Here is a 16,829-nt window from a genome sequence, read left to right on the forward strand (position 1 = left end):
CCAGGTTGGACAGGGCTTGGAGCAACCTGGGATAGTGAAATGTGTCCCTGTCCCAGGGAATTAAAGGTGTTAACTTCCAGATGGACCAACTCAAGCACTGCTGAAATTCAGACTTCATATTCTCAGGAGCAGCAGCAAAGGGCTTTTTTTATGCAGGTACATAAAAGAAAACCTTGGTGCCACCTCCTCAGGATGTCACTGAAGGGTTCTGCAATCCCCAGCAAGAAATCACAACTGCCTTGGCCTCTTGGAACACCGCCTCCAAGGAAGAATTAGCAAACACACTGGAGGATTGGAAGCACGACACAGATCCATCCCTGTGTGAAATGTTCTGGCAGGGCTGTTTGCTGATTCCCACATTACTGAGCTTTATCCTGCAGTCGCCAAGCTGGATTTTACCTGGAGGGCTTCCAAGAGGGAATTCACCTGCTTTTGCCTCTGGGACAGGGAAAAAACCAAAATATATTCAGAGAATTATTGTAGGGAGCTTAGCTCTGTGTACAGCAAGGTTGTGTTTATCCAGAGTGCTGCCTGAATCCTACTGCTCCCAAGGGAATCTGTTTAGACAGATCCAGGCCCTTGGGAAGGTGTCTCAGGCTGGGAGCTGAAGCAACAAACCAAAGCCAGGTTGTTCTACAAAAGTTCGTGCCTGAGCTGAGCTGGGAGGAAAACACAGATCACTTTATTAATTCCCAATAACAAAAAAATTAGGTGGCAACTCATTTGAGCTCCATACAAGAGTCAGGAAGGTGTGGGGTGGGTGTCTACTCCAAAGCCAGTCTCCAGTGAGCAAGCAAAGCCCTGCCTCATTTCCTCAGACAGCTTTTGGACAAGTTATCCATCTCTCCCTGAAGTTCTCCTTGACTTTTGTCTGAAACATGAACCCTTGTCCTCTCCAAGTATTTCAAAAAACATCAAGAAACGGCTGAGCCAAACTCTTCCAAAGATTCACCATGACAGGACAAGAGGTAAACCCAAAAAGAAAGAGCTTGGGAGAAAAAAAAGAAAAGGAGCAAAACACTCAAACAAATCCAGGGAAATCTTCAGGGACAGCTTCGAGCAACTCCCAGGAATGAGGAGGATCAGAAAAAAAAGATGGCCCTGGACGTCAATTGGATGAGGAGGGAATTAAATTTCAGCAAAAATGAACAAAAATAATCCTTCTGTGGCTGTTGGAGGGAAATAAATAATCAGAGACATTTCCAGAAGCGGGAAGTTGAGGACAGCTTCACTCCAGGTGGAACAGAGCTAATATATTAATCAATATATTAATTTTTATATCTCAGAAAAGTTACAAACCACAGAGAGGTTCAGGTTGATGTCTAACCACAAAGCATCACCCCGTGCTTGGAGTGCTCCACTTCACTCCAGGGGGAGCGGCTCCAAAGCCTCACCCACAGAGATTTTTTGCCTTTCAGACCAGATCTTCTCCCACAGCCATGATCTCTGCAGGGAACAGCTGGAATGTGGGAAACACGGTGCCAAACTGGCTGGAGATCAAAGGGGTGAAGCATTCATGGCCAATGAAGGGAGGGGAGGATCAGCTCCTCCGCACGCGACTCCTCAAAGCGATGACGGCTACGGAGCCGCTCCGGCTCAGCCACGTGAGAGGTGCCTGCAATCAGCCGTGCCTGATCATTTTTGGAGGGTGGGGACCTCAAAAAAATCTCAGTGGTTCAAGGGAGTCATAAATGGGAGAGACAAAGGGCAGAGGAAATTGAAACAAGGAAGGAAATTGAAAACAATTTCACCACTTACCCCAAATGAAATCTCAGGGCGGGTGTTGGGATTTCCTGGTTTTATCCCAGGTGGCACCTCTGGGGTCAACCCGCTTGGCATCAGGATCTGTGACTTTGGCAGAGCTGGAGAAGTCCCCACCAAGGAGTTTTCAGAGTTTCATGGAATCATGGAATGGTTTGGGTTGAAAGGAGCCTTCAAGATCATCTCATTCCAACCCCAGAAATGGGCAGGGACATCTTTTGCTATCCCAAGTTGATCCAAACCCTGTCCAACCTGGCCTTGGACACTTCCAGGGATGGAGCAGCCACAGCTTCTCTGGGCAATCTGTGCCAGGGCTTCATCATCCTCCTAGGGAAGAATTTCTTCTCAGTATGTATGTTCCTTTTAAAATGCCTGGAAATTATGGCTTTTGTGTTCCAGTGATCCCATTGGAATAATGATTTACAGGGAGCTCATGTTGGAAAGGCAACCTCAGAATGTTCCTAACCCAAGTTCCTGATCCAAGCTCCCAGTTCTGAGGTCAGCCCAGGTTTCCCAGGACTTCATCCATCTAGGCCATGAAATCTTCCCAAGGATGGGAATTTTGCCACCTCTCTTGGAAATCACATCTGCCACATGGAAGAGTTGATATCACATTTGGATTGATTATCCCAAATGTCAGGAGCAGGGTGATAATTGGAGGAGGATATTTTTGCTGGACCTTGGAAAGGGGATTGTAGGAAAGTGCAGAACCACAGCAGGAAAGATCAAAATGTAGGAGCCTGGAGCAATACACAAGGAATTCAGGGAAAATTCAGTAAAGATAGATTTGTACAGTTAAGATAGATTTTTATTCCCAGTAAAGATAGATTTGTACAAGGAGAGTTGATGGAAGAAATGCTGATGGAAAGTCACTTCCAGTGAGGGATAATGGGAAATGTCTCATCCATCTGCTGTGTGACTGACCCCAAAACCCAACTGTGTTAACTCCCTGAAAGAGGGAGTCTGGAAATGAAAAAAAAAAAAAAGGGAAAATGTGATGTGATTACAACCATTTTAACACAAGATTCATTTTATTTTACTCAAAAGGGTACAGAGAACATGAGATTTTAACCTCCCTGGAACAGATCATTGGCATGGGAATTTCAGTCTCCTGCCTCATATTTTGGACACAGAAATGTCTTCTTATTTTTTTTGGGTACAAAGAAGGAGATCTAGGAACAACAGCAGAAAATGATGGGGCAGAGAGGACCTGCTCTAAGGAGATAGTGAAGGCTCTTCTCAAGGTTTTTTGCCTTAAATATACTTCACACATTTTAATATTTTACTTCAAACCCAACCACACCAGCACAACAAAGAAACTCCATAGTTAATTTTGGGGGAGTTGTTGGAAAATTAATTTAAAAAATTGAGTTGGGCCTTCCTGTGTTCTGCTTCTCTCTATTTGTGGGGAAAGTGTGAATATTAGAAAACAAACAAACAAATAAACAGAACAAAACAAAACAAAAAAAAAAAAAAAAACAACAAAAAAAAACCAAAAAAACCAATTTTTGGGAGCTGTTGAGCGCTGTTCATGAGGCATCCACCTAGAAAGCTGGGCTGGTGGGGGGTTATTTTCTTCATGGAATTTTTGGAATGAATGACTCCCATCATCCCCTCAGAGTCTAGTCCAGAAAAAGGCACAGAGGGAACTTGCCAGGATCCCAACTGGCACAACACTGGTCCCCAACGTCGATGCTGCATCATCGATGTTGCACAGGTCAGAGAAACAGCAGGTGACAGGATGTGTCATCCCGATGCCATCCACGTCAGAGGGCTCACAGAGAGAGGAGCACATCTTGGTGACAGTCGAGACTCCCGTGTGGGGATAAACTATGGCAAAGAAAAAAAGCAGGAATAGTCAGGAATGGGAAAAACAGAGGAGAGCATCATCATTGTCTTTTGTCTTCTGATTGACCAGGAGTTGGTGTCATGGAATTAGAGAATGGTTTGGGTTGGAAAGGAACTTAAAGATTGTCAAATTCCAACCTCTCTGCCATGGGACACCTTCCACTATGCCAGGTTGCTCCAAGTCCTGTTCAACCTGGCCTTGGACACTTCCAAGGATGGGGCACCATGGCTTGTCCAGGAAACCTGTGCCAGGGCCTCCCCACCCTCCCCACCCATTTCTTCCTAATATCCTAAATCAAACTCACTACAATCCCCATCTAAACTCATCCTCTTTAGGTTTAAAGCCATTCCCTGTTTGCCTGTCACCACATGACCCTGCAAAAAGTTAAAATCTCATTTTTGAGCATTAACCAGGAGCTTGAATTCACCAAATATTCCCTCGCACAAACACTGCTTCCCACAACAGCCTGAGAGCTGGAGCTCCCATAGGAATTCTTCTCCACTTTTTAAGTGGAAAGAGGAACTGTTCTCCACAGCAGCACTGTCAAAGCACTGATTCCTGTTAAAACTATGGATAAAGAAGGAATTGTCCTTACCATCCTCCAGGGAATAGATTGTAGTCTTGCATATGGTCTCAGTCTCTGTGCAGTTCTCAATTTTCAAGCACTCCTGAACTGGGGTCAATTCCTTGCACGTGTAACACTGCAAGGAGTGTCCTGTGAGGAGGGAAAACAGGAGGATGGAAAACATGAGGATGGTCTCAGTGTGGATCCTCACCAGGTATCTCTCAGGGGGGATTTTCCAAAATAATCATGCTGAGAATGGGAATGGAATAATAGGACGTGTTAAGACTGATGGGAATGAGAAACACAAAGGTCTGGTGGTCAAAGCACAGCCTCAGGTCGGGTTCAGACCCCTTGTGATGAGTCAAACAAGACAGAGCCACACACACAGGACACCCCATGACACAGGAAAGAGCTTGGGCTGATTTATTTCTCTGTTTTCTGGATCTACACATCTCCTTTACTTTAGCAGAGCATCAGAAAGAGATCCCAGACTCCCAAACTCCCAGAATCACAGAATGGGAGAGGTTGGAAGGGGCCTCTGGAGCTCCACCAGCCCAATCCCTGCCCTCAAGCAGGACTCCCTAAAGCCTCTAATTCAGGACTGTCTCCAGGTGGGGTTTTAATACCTCCAAGGATGGAGAACCCACAACTTCCCTGGGAAACCTCTGCCAGTGCTCAGTCAACCTCACAGTCATAAAGTATTTCCTGATGTTTCCTGTGCCTCAGTTTGTGTCCTTTGCCTGGTCCTGGCACTGGGAATCACTGAAAGGAGCCTGGCTCTGTCCTCTTTGCTCTCTCCCTTCAGGAATTTACAGACATTTATAAGATTCGCAATCTGAACCTTCACTTCTCCAGCCTGAGAAGTCCCAGCTTTTCCTCAGAAATGTCCACCCAGCCCATGCCTTGTCCATGAGGATTTTGGAACAGGTTTCCTAAAGAGGTTGTGGACGCCCCCATCCCTGGAATTGTCCAAGGGCAGGTTGGACAGAGCTTGGAGCAGCCTGGGATAGTGGAAGGTGTCCCTGCCATGGCAGGGGGTGGAACTGGATGATCTGTAGGTCCCTTCCAACCCAAACCATTTCCTGAATCCACAATCTTATAGGAGAGAGCATCAAAGTCCTTCCTGAAATCCAGGCAGAAAATATCCACAGCTCATTCCTTGTCTACCAGGTCAGAAATTTGTCAGCTTGGTCAGGTTTGTCCCCTTGGTGAAGGATCTGGATACACACACAAAAAAGTTGGATTTGGGCATGAGTTGCAGCAGTGAGAATTTCCCCTGGTGCCATCCGCTCTGCCAGCTCTTCCCAAAGGCTGGGAGGGTGTCCCAGAATGAAGGAATTTGTCTCCATCAAACTGAGAACAACCTGAGCACAACCCTTCCCCTTGTGCTGAGATTCTGGATGTGTGAGGGGTTATTTTAAATCTTGGAACAGTTTGGTTGGAAGGGACCTTAAAATATTCCAGTTCCAGCCCCCTGCCATGGGCAGGGACACCTTCCACTATTCCAGATTGCTCCAAATCCTGTCCAGCCTGCTCTTGGACACTTCCAGGGATGGAGCAGCCATAGATTCTCTGGGAAAACCTGTGCCAAGACCTCACCACCCTCACTGAGAAAAATTTAACCAGACAGCAGCACCGTGAATGGATTTCATGTGACAAGTTCTGCTCTAGGCAGAAACCACAGACACAAAATTTGTTACTCAAGACTCCACATTTGTCCTGAGCCAGCTCCTCCTGCCTTCTCCCTCACTACTACAGAGATGTTCCTCATCCCTGTCAGGCTGTAAAGCCCTTGAGAGCTGCAGGTACTTCTCAGCTCCTACAACCACAGAATAACCACAGCCCAAGTCTTTCAGTGCCTAAAGTCTTCTGAGATGGAGAAACTTTGGAGGAAACCACTGAAGAACCCAGATTTTTGTGACACAGAGCACTCAAAACTAAAAATATCAAATCAAAACAGTGTCTGGTGCTTCCTATCACCAAAAAAAAAGCCATTTTTGACAAGTTTTTCAGGGCATTTTGCTTTTTGCGGGTTTTTCTGAGGAGCCCAACATTTGATCTGGGTGCTGTCTTCCACCCCCTCAGCAGACACCTCAAAGTGTGTGCTACAACCACACTGATGTATTTTGGTGCCATCACACCCTAACAGCCCCTCTTCAGTCTGGGAAGCCCTTGTTACCCTGTCTGTGTGACATTCCTGCTGAAATTCCTTAAAACCTCGCTAAAAAGGAGAAATTATTCAGCTTCTCCCAGCACAGCTCCAATGGGATGTCAGCAGGCTCAGGCAAACAAGTCACCCTGTGAAAACAGACACCATCCTCATTAATGAGCCAGGAAAAGCCCTTTTTAAACAAACACAGCAATTTTCCTGCTAAAGCAAACTTTATTCTCTTGCTTTGCCCATCATGACCTGATGCTTTGTTTGCACTAATTCACGTCTGACAGTTGTGAAATTCATCTTTAGGAGGAAGCATCACTTTTAGTCTCGCATTTCAGGATGCTGGACAAATCCAACCCACAGGATTTGTGTTCCTCTCTGAAAAGAAAACCAAACAAACCACCACCTGTTTCTCCCCTGCAGAGTCTGCTCAGCAAGGAGGGAAGAACTGAAAATGTCCTTGCAAAAGAAGGAAATAAATAGGAGTTAAAAAATCCTGACATAGCTCCATAGACAGGCACAGATAAAATCAGAGCTGGCACTGTCTAGATCTGAGAATATCCCAATGAACAGTCACAGATCCTGGACTGATCCTGCTCACAAATTACCTTGGAGAACAGGAGAATATATCCAGGAGAACACCAACAAAGCTTGGGATCATCAATTTTTGTCCAAGAGGTCGGTGTGGTGGTAGAAACAAGAGACAGAAAGGATGGAGGGAGGATCATGGAACCATGGAATGGAATCACAAAATGGTTTGGGTTGGAAGGGACCTCTATGATCATGGCATTCTACCCCCTGCCATGGGCAGCAGCACCTTCCACTGGACCAGGTTGTCCCAGCTCCAGCCCAACTTGGCCTTGGACTCTTACAGGAATGAGAATCCAGGGCTTTATTGGGTAATCTGTTCCAGTGCCTCATTTTGATCCTTAAGGTCCCTCCTAACCCAAACCATTCCATGATTCTATGATAAACATCAACCCTGGAGTACCTGGGCCTCCAGCAGTGTCCCAGCCCATCTTTCCCATTTCTAAAATTGGATAAATCCCACATGTAACATTTTTGGAGAGCTCCCACACACGCTGCATGGAACTGACATCCAGGGCTAAGTATCAAAAAAGGTGCAGAAAGTTAAAAATAATGTTAAAAAAAAAAAGAGTGAGATAGAGCACGAACATGGAAAAAGTGAGAGTGGGAATTTGCATTAAAGGAATGACAGAGTTTAATCACACTCTGCCTTGTGAAACTTCCTAAAGAGCCTGACCTGATAGTCCCAATGACACCAGCACCATCCTGAACATACGAAAAATTCCGAAGACAGATTTTTTTTTTCCCTGACAACTGCCTAAAGTCAGAGACATGACTTTCAGAGGGAACAGGGCTCATCCTATCCCACCACGCTGCATCTCCTGAAGGAGTCTGGATAAATCCAAGCAGGAACTCACCCAAATCCATGCAAGTGACAGCAGCCAACAGCAGAGACAGAAACACCTTCATCTTGCACAGCCTTCGCTGTCTGGTCACTGAAGGTTGTCACCTCTCTTCACCGATGTCACACGTCCCGGTGATTTGCCATGCAACGATTCCGTCCCCAGATCCAAATCTACTGGAAAAACAACTCTCATTGAGCTATAAATGAATTGAAGGAGCTCCAAAGCAGGCCCCACCTCCTGCCACTCCGTCATGTCTTTTCATGTTCCTTGGAGAAGAAAATTCATTTTTGCAGGGTGGACAATGGCTGGGATTGGTTAAGCCTGGTGTTTTGTGTCCAAGCAGGATGTGGAAGGCCCGGGGTGTTAAGTAATCCTGGTGTCCAGGTCTTGTCTTGCAGCTTGGGGATATTTCCTTATTTCCTCTCCTTTTTTGGGAGTGGTTTCAAGAAATCCTGGATAAAAATGCCTTGGTGGGTGTGAACATCAAGGAATTGAACCTCATGGGTATTTCTCCTCTGCATTTTTACCTTCAGTGGGGTTCAGAGTTTATCAGGAGGAGGAGAACCATGGAATGGTTTGGATTGAAAGGGGTCATCTCATTCCAAACCCTCTCCATGGGCAGGGACAACTTGCACTAGACCAGGTTGCTCCAAGCGTTGTCCAGCCTGGTCTAGAAGTGGAAATCTGACTTTCAATCACTCACTCACTGGAAAAAAACATGGAGCACTAGGAAAAAAACAGGACTGGGACCCAAAAGTTTGGGCCAAAGGAATCTCTTCAGGCTCATTATCCCAAGGAAAGATAAAATGGAGAAGCCCCTCTGCTCTGAGCCAACCCTCTCCAAACGTGGTTGCAAGCTCAAGACATTTTTGCTTCCCAAACACTTTTCCCATTCCCAGCCCTGCTGCCCCAGGCATCTGCTGGATTTTCCTGCACGTCAGGCCAGCTCCATGCTAGGAAATCCTCCTCCAACATGTGACAACCAAAGTGTGGAATTGCAAAAACTGGGAAGGAGGAGCCTTTTGGTGGCTATGCCAGGCACCCTCCCAAACAGACTTTTACTAAGGAATGGAGAAAAGCTGAATCCAAGATGGTGTTGGAGATATCCCTACCACCTTTGTTATTCCACCATTGAAGGAACTTTATTCAGGGTTATTCACTTGAACTTTTGGAATGATAGAGCCATTAAGGTTGGAAAAGATGTCAGGATCATCACATCCAGAGTCCAACCAGCACCAGCACCATTTTCTCCACCAAACCCTCTCCTCAAGTACCATTTTTGAGCACTTCTAGGTTTGTGACTCCATCACAACTACCCTCAAGCCTGTTCCAATGCCTGACAACCCTTTCTGCAAGGAAATTTTCCCTAATATCCAATCCAAACTTTCCCTGGTTTGACTTGAGGCCAATTTCTTTTGCCCTGCCTTGGAATGTTAAAAGTTTTTCTAGGAAGGCTGGATAAAAAAATTCCAATCATCATCTCTCCAAATCTAAAGCTCCAGAATCATGGAATGGGTTGGGTTGGTAGGGAGTTTAAAGACCATCCAGTCCCAACTTCCTGCCATGGACAGGGACAACTTCCACCATTCCAGGCCGCTCCAAACCCCATCCAACCTGGCCTTGGACACTTCCAGGGATGGGCCAGCCACAGCTTCTCTCAAATTCCATTCCAGGGCCTGCCCACCCTCACAGGAAAGAATTTCTCCCTAATATCCAACCTAAAGGTGGTCTCAGCATTTCAGCAATCCCTGCAGCTTTTCCAAACACCATTTCTGGGAGACTTCCAACCTCGGGAATTCCGACAGGTTGTTTTCAGAGTTGCCTCACTAATACAGTAATTATGTGGATTATGAGAGCTAAGCAGTTATTTGCAGCCCCAAAAATTACCTAGGGAAAGACATTTAGGTATATTCCACGTCTGGCATTCCTCATGTTCAGCAGAAAATATTATAATCCTATTAAAAAGGTGAAATCCTCTGACGGTGTTTGCCTTGTTCATAATGAACAAAAAAAAAAAGAAAAAAACATTAATGGGGTGTGGCTTCTGGTTTCTGGTATTAAGTGGCCTTGAACAATATGTGTTAAATGACTGGTTCCACCTGCACAGCTGAAATGTGATCTCCCTTGCCTTAGAAAATCTTGGATGGAAGAATCTCTGCCACCACCCTGCTCTAAATCCTCTTCCCTCCTTCGCTCCGCAGGGTGGTTTTGGGGGGAATGTCAACACACCTTGTTTATGGTTTCAGTTGATCTTATCTGAACCCTGAAATGTCTCCTCTTTTATGCACACCCTGTACTGCTGCTTTGCAAGGCTGGCAACTCACCCAAAAAAAAAAAAAAAAAATTAACAAGAACTAATGAGAATATTCAAACGTTGTTTTGTTGAATTCCTTTTATTATTTTGTAGGAAACCACAACCTGTCCTACGGGGAGGGTTTCCCACTAATTGCAGAAAAAAACTAAAAAGACACACAATCGGCATAAATCTGCCTCATCACAAGTTGGATTAAAAAAAATATATACATTTTTTAGTGTATCTGTTCAAAGGAAAATTAACACAAAAACTCTCACTCTTCAGATAAGTTTGTTGTCATAAATAAGAGGAAAAGTTCAACCAAATATTTACTTTCAGCCTGGGAATCCCGTGCCAAATTCTTTTCCTGTCCTACCTTGCCAGCTGAGGCAGTCTCAGGGTGGAGGCACCTTCACCAGCCCTGCCTGATTCGCTTCCAAGCCTGGAATTCTCCAAATCCCACAACCTCCCAGGCTGCCCAATTCCACTGCAAATCCTAAAATTCCCCATCCACCTCCAGGGCAGAGTTTCAGGGACCAAGGGCTGCAGGCACTGAGAGCCTGCTTGACTTAATTACTTTGAACTCTCCATATTCATTCCTCTAATGAGCTCTTGATGTATCTCCCATGAATCCCAAATTTCCAGAGCCGGCAGATGCAGGAGTGAAAGATGGGATTGGATTTAAGGGTGGAGGAGTGCTGACATGACCCTGGCACGTGCTAATGCCAAGCTTTTTTGGAAGAGGATTTAAAGATCATCCCATTCCAACCCTTGCCATGGGCAGGGACGCCTTCCACTAGCCCAGGTTGCTCCAACGTGGCCTTGGATACCTTCAGGGATGGGGCAGCCACAGCTTTTCTGGGAATTCCATTCCAGACCCTCACCATCCTCATAAGAAAGGATTTCTTCCCAATATCCCAATTCCTGTTTAAAGCCATTCCCTGTGTCCTGTCCCTCCACCTCTTTTCCAAAGTCCCTCTCCAGCTCTCCTGGAGCCCTTTCAGGCACTGGAAGGATTTCTGAGGTCTCCCTGGAGCCTTCTCTTCTCCAGGCTGGACATTCCCAGCTCTCCCAGCCTGGCTCCAGAGCAGAGGGGCTCCAGCCCTTGGAGCATCTCCGTGGCCTCGTCTGGATTTGCTCCAGCAGGTCCATGGGTCAGGGATGAAAGACTCTCATGGAAGCACCAAGGATGGGTTACTCTGACACTGAACTGCTGCTGGGAAGATGCCAGGGATTAAATCACCATGAATTTCACCTCTTGGGACACCACAGCCCCCACCTGTCCCTCACAGAAACAAAAAATTCTCCGGAGCTGAAGTTCTCGCACCAGAAAGAGAGGAGTTAAACAGGTGTCCCTGCCCTTCTCCATCTCCTCTATTGATGAGGAAGGTCTTTAAAAGTTAAAGAGAATGCTGGAAAAACAAAGTAAAAAATAGAGAATGCCAAGCCTGACTCTGGCCTATCCCTGTGAATGATGAGTCAGGAATCCAACCCTGCAGCTCTTTTAGAGCCATTTTCACTAAGGCACCACTCATTAGCTCAGTCACAGCAGCCTTATTCCTGCTAATTGATTTTACTACAATCCCCTACAATGTATGGCCAGGATCCAACATGTCTCTGCCTGGCTCAAAAACCATTACATTGGCACAGCTTTGGAGTCACTTCATCACTCTTTCAAACCTCTGGAATATGTAAACATCAGGTGATTCCCATAAATGAGCTTCTGGAAGGTGCCCTCAGGGAAAGGACATGTGTCCCCTTGGTGGGACAAGGCTCAAAGGACCCAGCTGAGCAGAGAGTTTTGGCTTTCACACCTGGGACCAGGTGGGTTTGGCACAGATTTGAGCTGCAGGAAGTTTGGAGCTCTCTCCACATGGGTTTTCACCTCGGCACTGAACTGGAACGAAGAATCATGGAAAGGTTTGTGTTGGAAGGGACCTTCAAGATTATCTCGTTCCTAACTCCTGCCATGAGCAGGGACCCCTTCCACTCTCCCAGGTTGATCCAAGCCCCATCCAGCCTGGCCTTGGACACTTCCAGGGATCCAGGGGCAGCCACAGCTTCTCTGGGAAGCTTGTGCATCACCACCCTCACAGGGAAGAATTCCTTCCCAGTATCCCATCTATCCCTGCCCTCTGGCAGTGGGAAGCCATTCCCTGTGTCCTGTCCCTCCGTCCCTTGATCCAAGTCCCTCTCCAGCTCTTCTGGGGCCCCTTCAGGCACTGGAAGGGGCTCTGAGGTCTCCCTGGAGCCTTCTCATTTCCAGGCTGGACATTCCCAGCTCTCCCAGCCTGGCTCCAGCCCTTGGAGCATCACCTTGGTCTCCTCTGGACCTGCTCCAGCATCTCCAGGTCCTTGTGCTGAGGCCCTCAGAGCTGGATACAGAACTCCAGGACGGAGCGGAGCAGAGGGAGGGAATCCCATCCCTGGACCTGCTGGTCACATTCCTTTTGATGCATCCCAGGGTTCTGCTGTGTCCTGGCTCCAACAGGGACCTGAGAGAATGTGATTAAAGCCAGACCCAGGGCAGACAGGTCAGACCACCCCACAAAGGGTTCCCTAAATCTGCTGCTCATCCCAGATTCCCACCAGACCTCACTGTGTCCCCCTTTCTGCCCCAGCCATGTGCTGTGAGCTGCACCTGCGGCTCAGAGAAACTTTGGATGTTCCCCAGGGGAAGAAGGCAGGAACAAGATGGTTTATTTTTATAAGGACTCCTGTACCTTCCAGGTAATCATTCACGTGCCTTTTTTTTTTTTTCCCAACCTGTTTTTCTCCCTCTCTGAATTCCATGCAGGTACTTCTTATCTCCAGGTTATTATTTAGATTAACCTCTGTGTAGTTCTTAACTCTTTCAGGGTGAGACCTGCACGTACGTCCCTTCCCTGCCCAGTGGCCAGCACATGGATACAGCAATGCCATGGGGGAATCTTAGAGGATTCATAATTCCTAAAATCTTAGAGGATTGATAATTCCTTAAGTGTGTTTATGTTGTGCGCATAAAAGATTGATCATATATTTATAACTGGCGGGAATTTTAATTCCTTCCCTCTCGATTCTTTTCTCGCTGCCTTTTGTTCTTTTTTGCTTCTAAGCTGAGAAATTCTCCCTTCCCACCAACTCTGACTGAGGCAGCAATCACTTATTTAGAGATTATTTGCTCCATCCAGCTTTTCCAAGACATTATTAATGATGCAGGAATGTAAATCACTCAGTTCAGTGTAGCTGTTACCTGCCTTTATTACCCCTTGCCTTTGTTCCAGGCTTAATCCAAGGAACAGGAGATACTTTCCTACCTGAGTCACTTCTCGCTGACCCAGAAGGGAAGAACAAGGACAACACGTGTAGAACACTAAATAACCCGACTGAAAAGTACCAGCTTTGCCCCCAGGCCCTTTTCATCTCCCTCTAATCCTGCAAAGCTTGGCACTGGAGCTGGAAATATCCACGTTTTTGGCTGCTGGGAGCTGCCCAAACCAGTAGAAAATTTAAATGAAGATTCCACTGCCCAGGTGAGAGGCTCAGTGTGTCCTGCACCAAAAAAAACAGCTCAGGTATGGCCTCCAGATGCTTGAGGATTTCAGGAAGATGTTTCTGATCCCAAAACTTGTGGCTTCCAGAGCATTTCACCCTGGGGAAGGTGAGGAAACCAACACGTCCCCTATGAGGAAAGGCTGAATTGGGATTTTTCTGCCTGGAGAAGTCTCTGAGGAGACCTCTGAGCCCCTTCCAGTGCCTAAAGGGACTCCAGGAGAGCTGGAGAGGGACTTTGGACAAGGGCATGGAGCGGCAGGACAAGAGGGAATGGCTTCACAATACAAGAAGGCAGTTGGGAACGTGAGGCTTGTTCCAGATGTCTGGAAAAGGCCTTATCTCCTCCCACCTGATCAGGCTGTTATCAGACACACACCACATCACCACCTGTCCTGATCTACCCCCTCTCCCTGCCCAACCAGAGCCCAGCCACAGCAGAACTCAATTCTCTGAGCTTCTCCCACCATGTCCCTGTCATCCCAACATTTCACGTGGCTCGGAACATGGATTTAACCCCAGGCAACAGGAGGAGTTATGAGACAGATGGATTTTTCAGCCTGGAAAACAGGCTGGGAAGGGAGGGCTCAGGGGGCCCCATAGCATCTGGTATGGAAAAGGGTCAAGGAGAGGTCTGGGATGGATTTATTCCTCATCCACAGGTTCCAAATGAAGTAATTTTTCCATCACTTCCCACAGGAGAAGGGGCTTGTGGTCCTGGAATGGCAGCACTCCCATCCCAAGGGAATGCACTGGAAGAACTGGGACCTGCCACTGCCACCTCCTGACAAGAGAAGAAAATGCAAATCCCTCCTCCCAGCCCATTTCCCAAGGAAGGAAGGACTTTCCAGGATACTTTCGTTATTTTTAAAGTTTCACTTTTCCCAAAATTCGTAGGTTGAAGTCACTTGGTTCCAACCAGCTTGAGGACGAGAAACTTGCAGGTGAAAATAAAATAAGGAGAAAAATTTCACTTTATCTAAATTGCCTTGGACAACCCAGGAGCTGAATTCCAGCAGCAGTAGCTCCACCTTGTCCTTATAAAAAACCTGAGTGGTCACATGCAAGGTGCCACCATCCTTTATCTACTGAGTGAATTGAACTTTAATTTTTTTTTGCTTTTTGGCATCTTTCCATTCATAGTTTGGTACTAAATGGGTGCTGCTGCTCCTGGAACTAAGCAGGTTTTACTGGTCTGGGCTCGGGTGCAGATCTCAGCCTCTGGAGCAGCAATGGGTGAGTGAATCGCCACAATCTGAGCAATGAGAGATGGAATCTGAGCCAGCAGCGCTTTGGGCACCTGTGGAAAGCACCTGGTTTAGCTCTGGGTGACAAAGTGTGACAAGAATCCGTGTGAAATTCAACCCACCCAGTTGCTGGTGTTAATTGGAGCGGAGCAGAGAGCAGGGAGCTGCTCACACCTCTGTCCCCATGAGTTTGGTGCTGTTTGTGTCACATTTCTGTACAGCTTTATTAGCAAGTTATTAATATCAGCCCTGGGTGGCCAATTTTTTCCCTGTATCCCACAAAAGTCACAAAAATCATGGAGACTCAAGCATGTTGTGCAACTCCTGAAATCTCTTTTGTTTTGGGAGATGATAAGAAGGAAGGGTGGGACATGCTCCCACAGCCACAGAAAGCACCTCCCACATTTCCATCTCCTCTTCAGAGTGACATCTCCCCCTTGCCCCCACAATCTCTCAAAATCCAAGGAATGGGGAGAAAAAGGGGTGGAGTGGGTCAGCACTGGCGGGAAGGTGGAGCTCTTATTCAATCTTTTTTTTTTTTCCTTCCTTTAGCACCACTCCAATTTTAAATTCCAAACTTGCTTCCTACAAGCCTTTCTTGACTCCTCCAAAATGTCAAAAACTCCCAAATAAATCAGCTTTTTAGCAACTCCTCTTCAGTTCCAGAGCTTTTTCCCCCTCCAAAAGCAATATTTGCCATGGATAGAGAGGAGTCCTGTCCAGAGAGAGAGCGAAGGGTAGGAGATAACCCCTCTGCTCTGCCCTCATGAGATCCCATCAGGAATACTGTATTCAGGCCTACAGTCATAAGCACATGGATGGCAGGAATCTGCTGGAGCAGATCCTGAGGAGGCCGTGGAAATGCTCCAAGGGATGGAGCCCCTCTGCTCTGGAGCCAGGTGGGAAGAGCTGGGAATGTCCATCCTGGAGAAGGGAAGGCTCCAGGGACATCTCAAAGCCCCTTCCGGTGCCTGAAGGGGCTCCAGGAGAGCTGGAGAGGGACTTGGGACATGACAGGACAGAAGGAATGGCTTCCCACTGCCAGAGGGAGTTTAGATGGGATATTGTGAAGGAATCCTTGGCTGTGAGGGGGGTGAGGCCCTGGAATGAAATTCCCAGAGAATCTGTAGCTGCCCCTGGATCCCTGGAAGTGTCCAAGGCCAGGTAGGCTGGGGCTTGGATCATCCTAAGAGAATGGGAGGTGTCCCTGTCCATGGCAGCAGGTTGGAATGAGATGATCTTGAAGGTCCCTTCCAACAAAAATCATTCCAGGCTGCTGTGATGGGAAGGCCGGAATTCTCCCACCTCAGCCCCGTTTGGGGTCTCCCATCCTGGGATGATCAGGACAACCTTGGGATGCCAGTGAGGAATATCTGAAGAGCAAACAGGAGACGTGGCGCCATTTCCCTCGACTTTCCAAACAGGTGAAATATGGAAAAGCCCATCCTGGGCCTGTGCAGAGACAGGCAGGTCCTTAGGGAACAGCAGGAGCTGGGACAGGGGTGACAATGTGAGGAGAAATGGGAACACCAGGCAGGAAGGACTTGGAGGTTTCTTCTGTACAATGTCCCCCTAGACCCCAGAATATTCCCTGTCACCACTGGAGCCCCTCCCATCCCAAAAATCACTTGCAAATCAAGCTGCAAAATATGGATTGCAGCAGAAAGGAAGTCCAGCCTGGAATTATCCTGAGGAAAGGAATGAAACTCCCAAGCCCGTCACTGTTATTCCACATTCGTCTTACATTCCCCAGGGAATATAATCCCTTTCTCCCATGGGATCCCATAAAATCTTTAAACAAAAATTAGAGTGCCGTAACTTTGCAGAGCTGAATGTTGGGGAAAGCAGGGGGGGAATCTCCAGAGCACCCAGCCCTGTGTCCGTGTGTCTGTCCGTGTGTCCGGAGGCAGGAGCAGGGCTGGATCCCTGGGAGGGCAGGAAGAGGAGCAGCTGCCCACGGACACCCAGACAGGGCCCTTTTTGTGCCCAAAA

At 47.2% G+C, this 16,829-nt stretch overlaps 1 protein-coding gene across 1 annotated transcript; it reads right to left on the reverse strand.

Annotated features, from left to right (window-relative positions):
* Nucleotides 1-2,795: 2,795 nt before the first annotated feature.
* On the reverse strand, nucleotides 2,796-8,006 carry LOC132079977 (ly6/PLAUR domain-containing protein 2-like). Its single transcript, XM_059482917.1, has 3 exons — nucleotides 7,779-8,006; nucleotides 4,206-4,325; nucleotides 2,796-3,591 (listed from the first exon to the last, which is right to left on the reverse strand). The coding sequence occupies exons 1-3, from the start codon at nucleotides 7,828-7,830 to the stop codon at nucleotides 3,377-3,379; spliced, it is 387 nt and encodes a 128-aa protein (XP_059338900.1). The 5' UTR covers nucleotides 7,831-8,006; the 3' UTR covers nucleotides 2,796-3,376.
* Between the last annotated feature and the right edge of the window lie 8,823 nt (nucleotides 8,007-16,829).

This window comes from Ammospiza nelsoni, chromosome 1 (genome assembly GCF_027579445.1).
Source record: "Ammospiza nelsoni isolate bAmmNel1 chromosome 1, bAmmNel1.pri, whole genome shotgun sequence".
Lineage (NCBI taxonomy): Eukaryota > Metazoa > Chordata > Aves > Passeriformes > Passerellidae > Ammospiza > Ammospiza nelsoni.

Excerpts from the sequence above, each read along its gene's own strand:
- LOC132079977 (XM_059482917.1), bottom strand. The coding sequence starts at position 7,830 with ATGAAGGTGTTTCTGTCTCTGCTGTTGGCTGCTGTCACTTGCATGGAT. Across the intron at positions 4,326-7,778 it reads TGTCACTTGCATGGATTTGG|GACACTCCTTGCAGTGTTAC; the intron begins GTGAGTTCCTGC and ends CCCTCCTCACAG. Across the intron at positions 3,592-4,205 it reads AATCTATTCCCTGGAGGATG|TTTATCCCCACACGGGAGTC; the intron begins GTAAGGACAATT and ends TCTTTGCCATAG.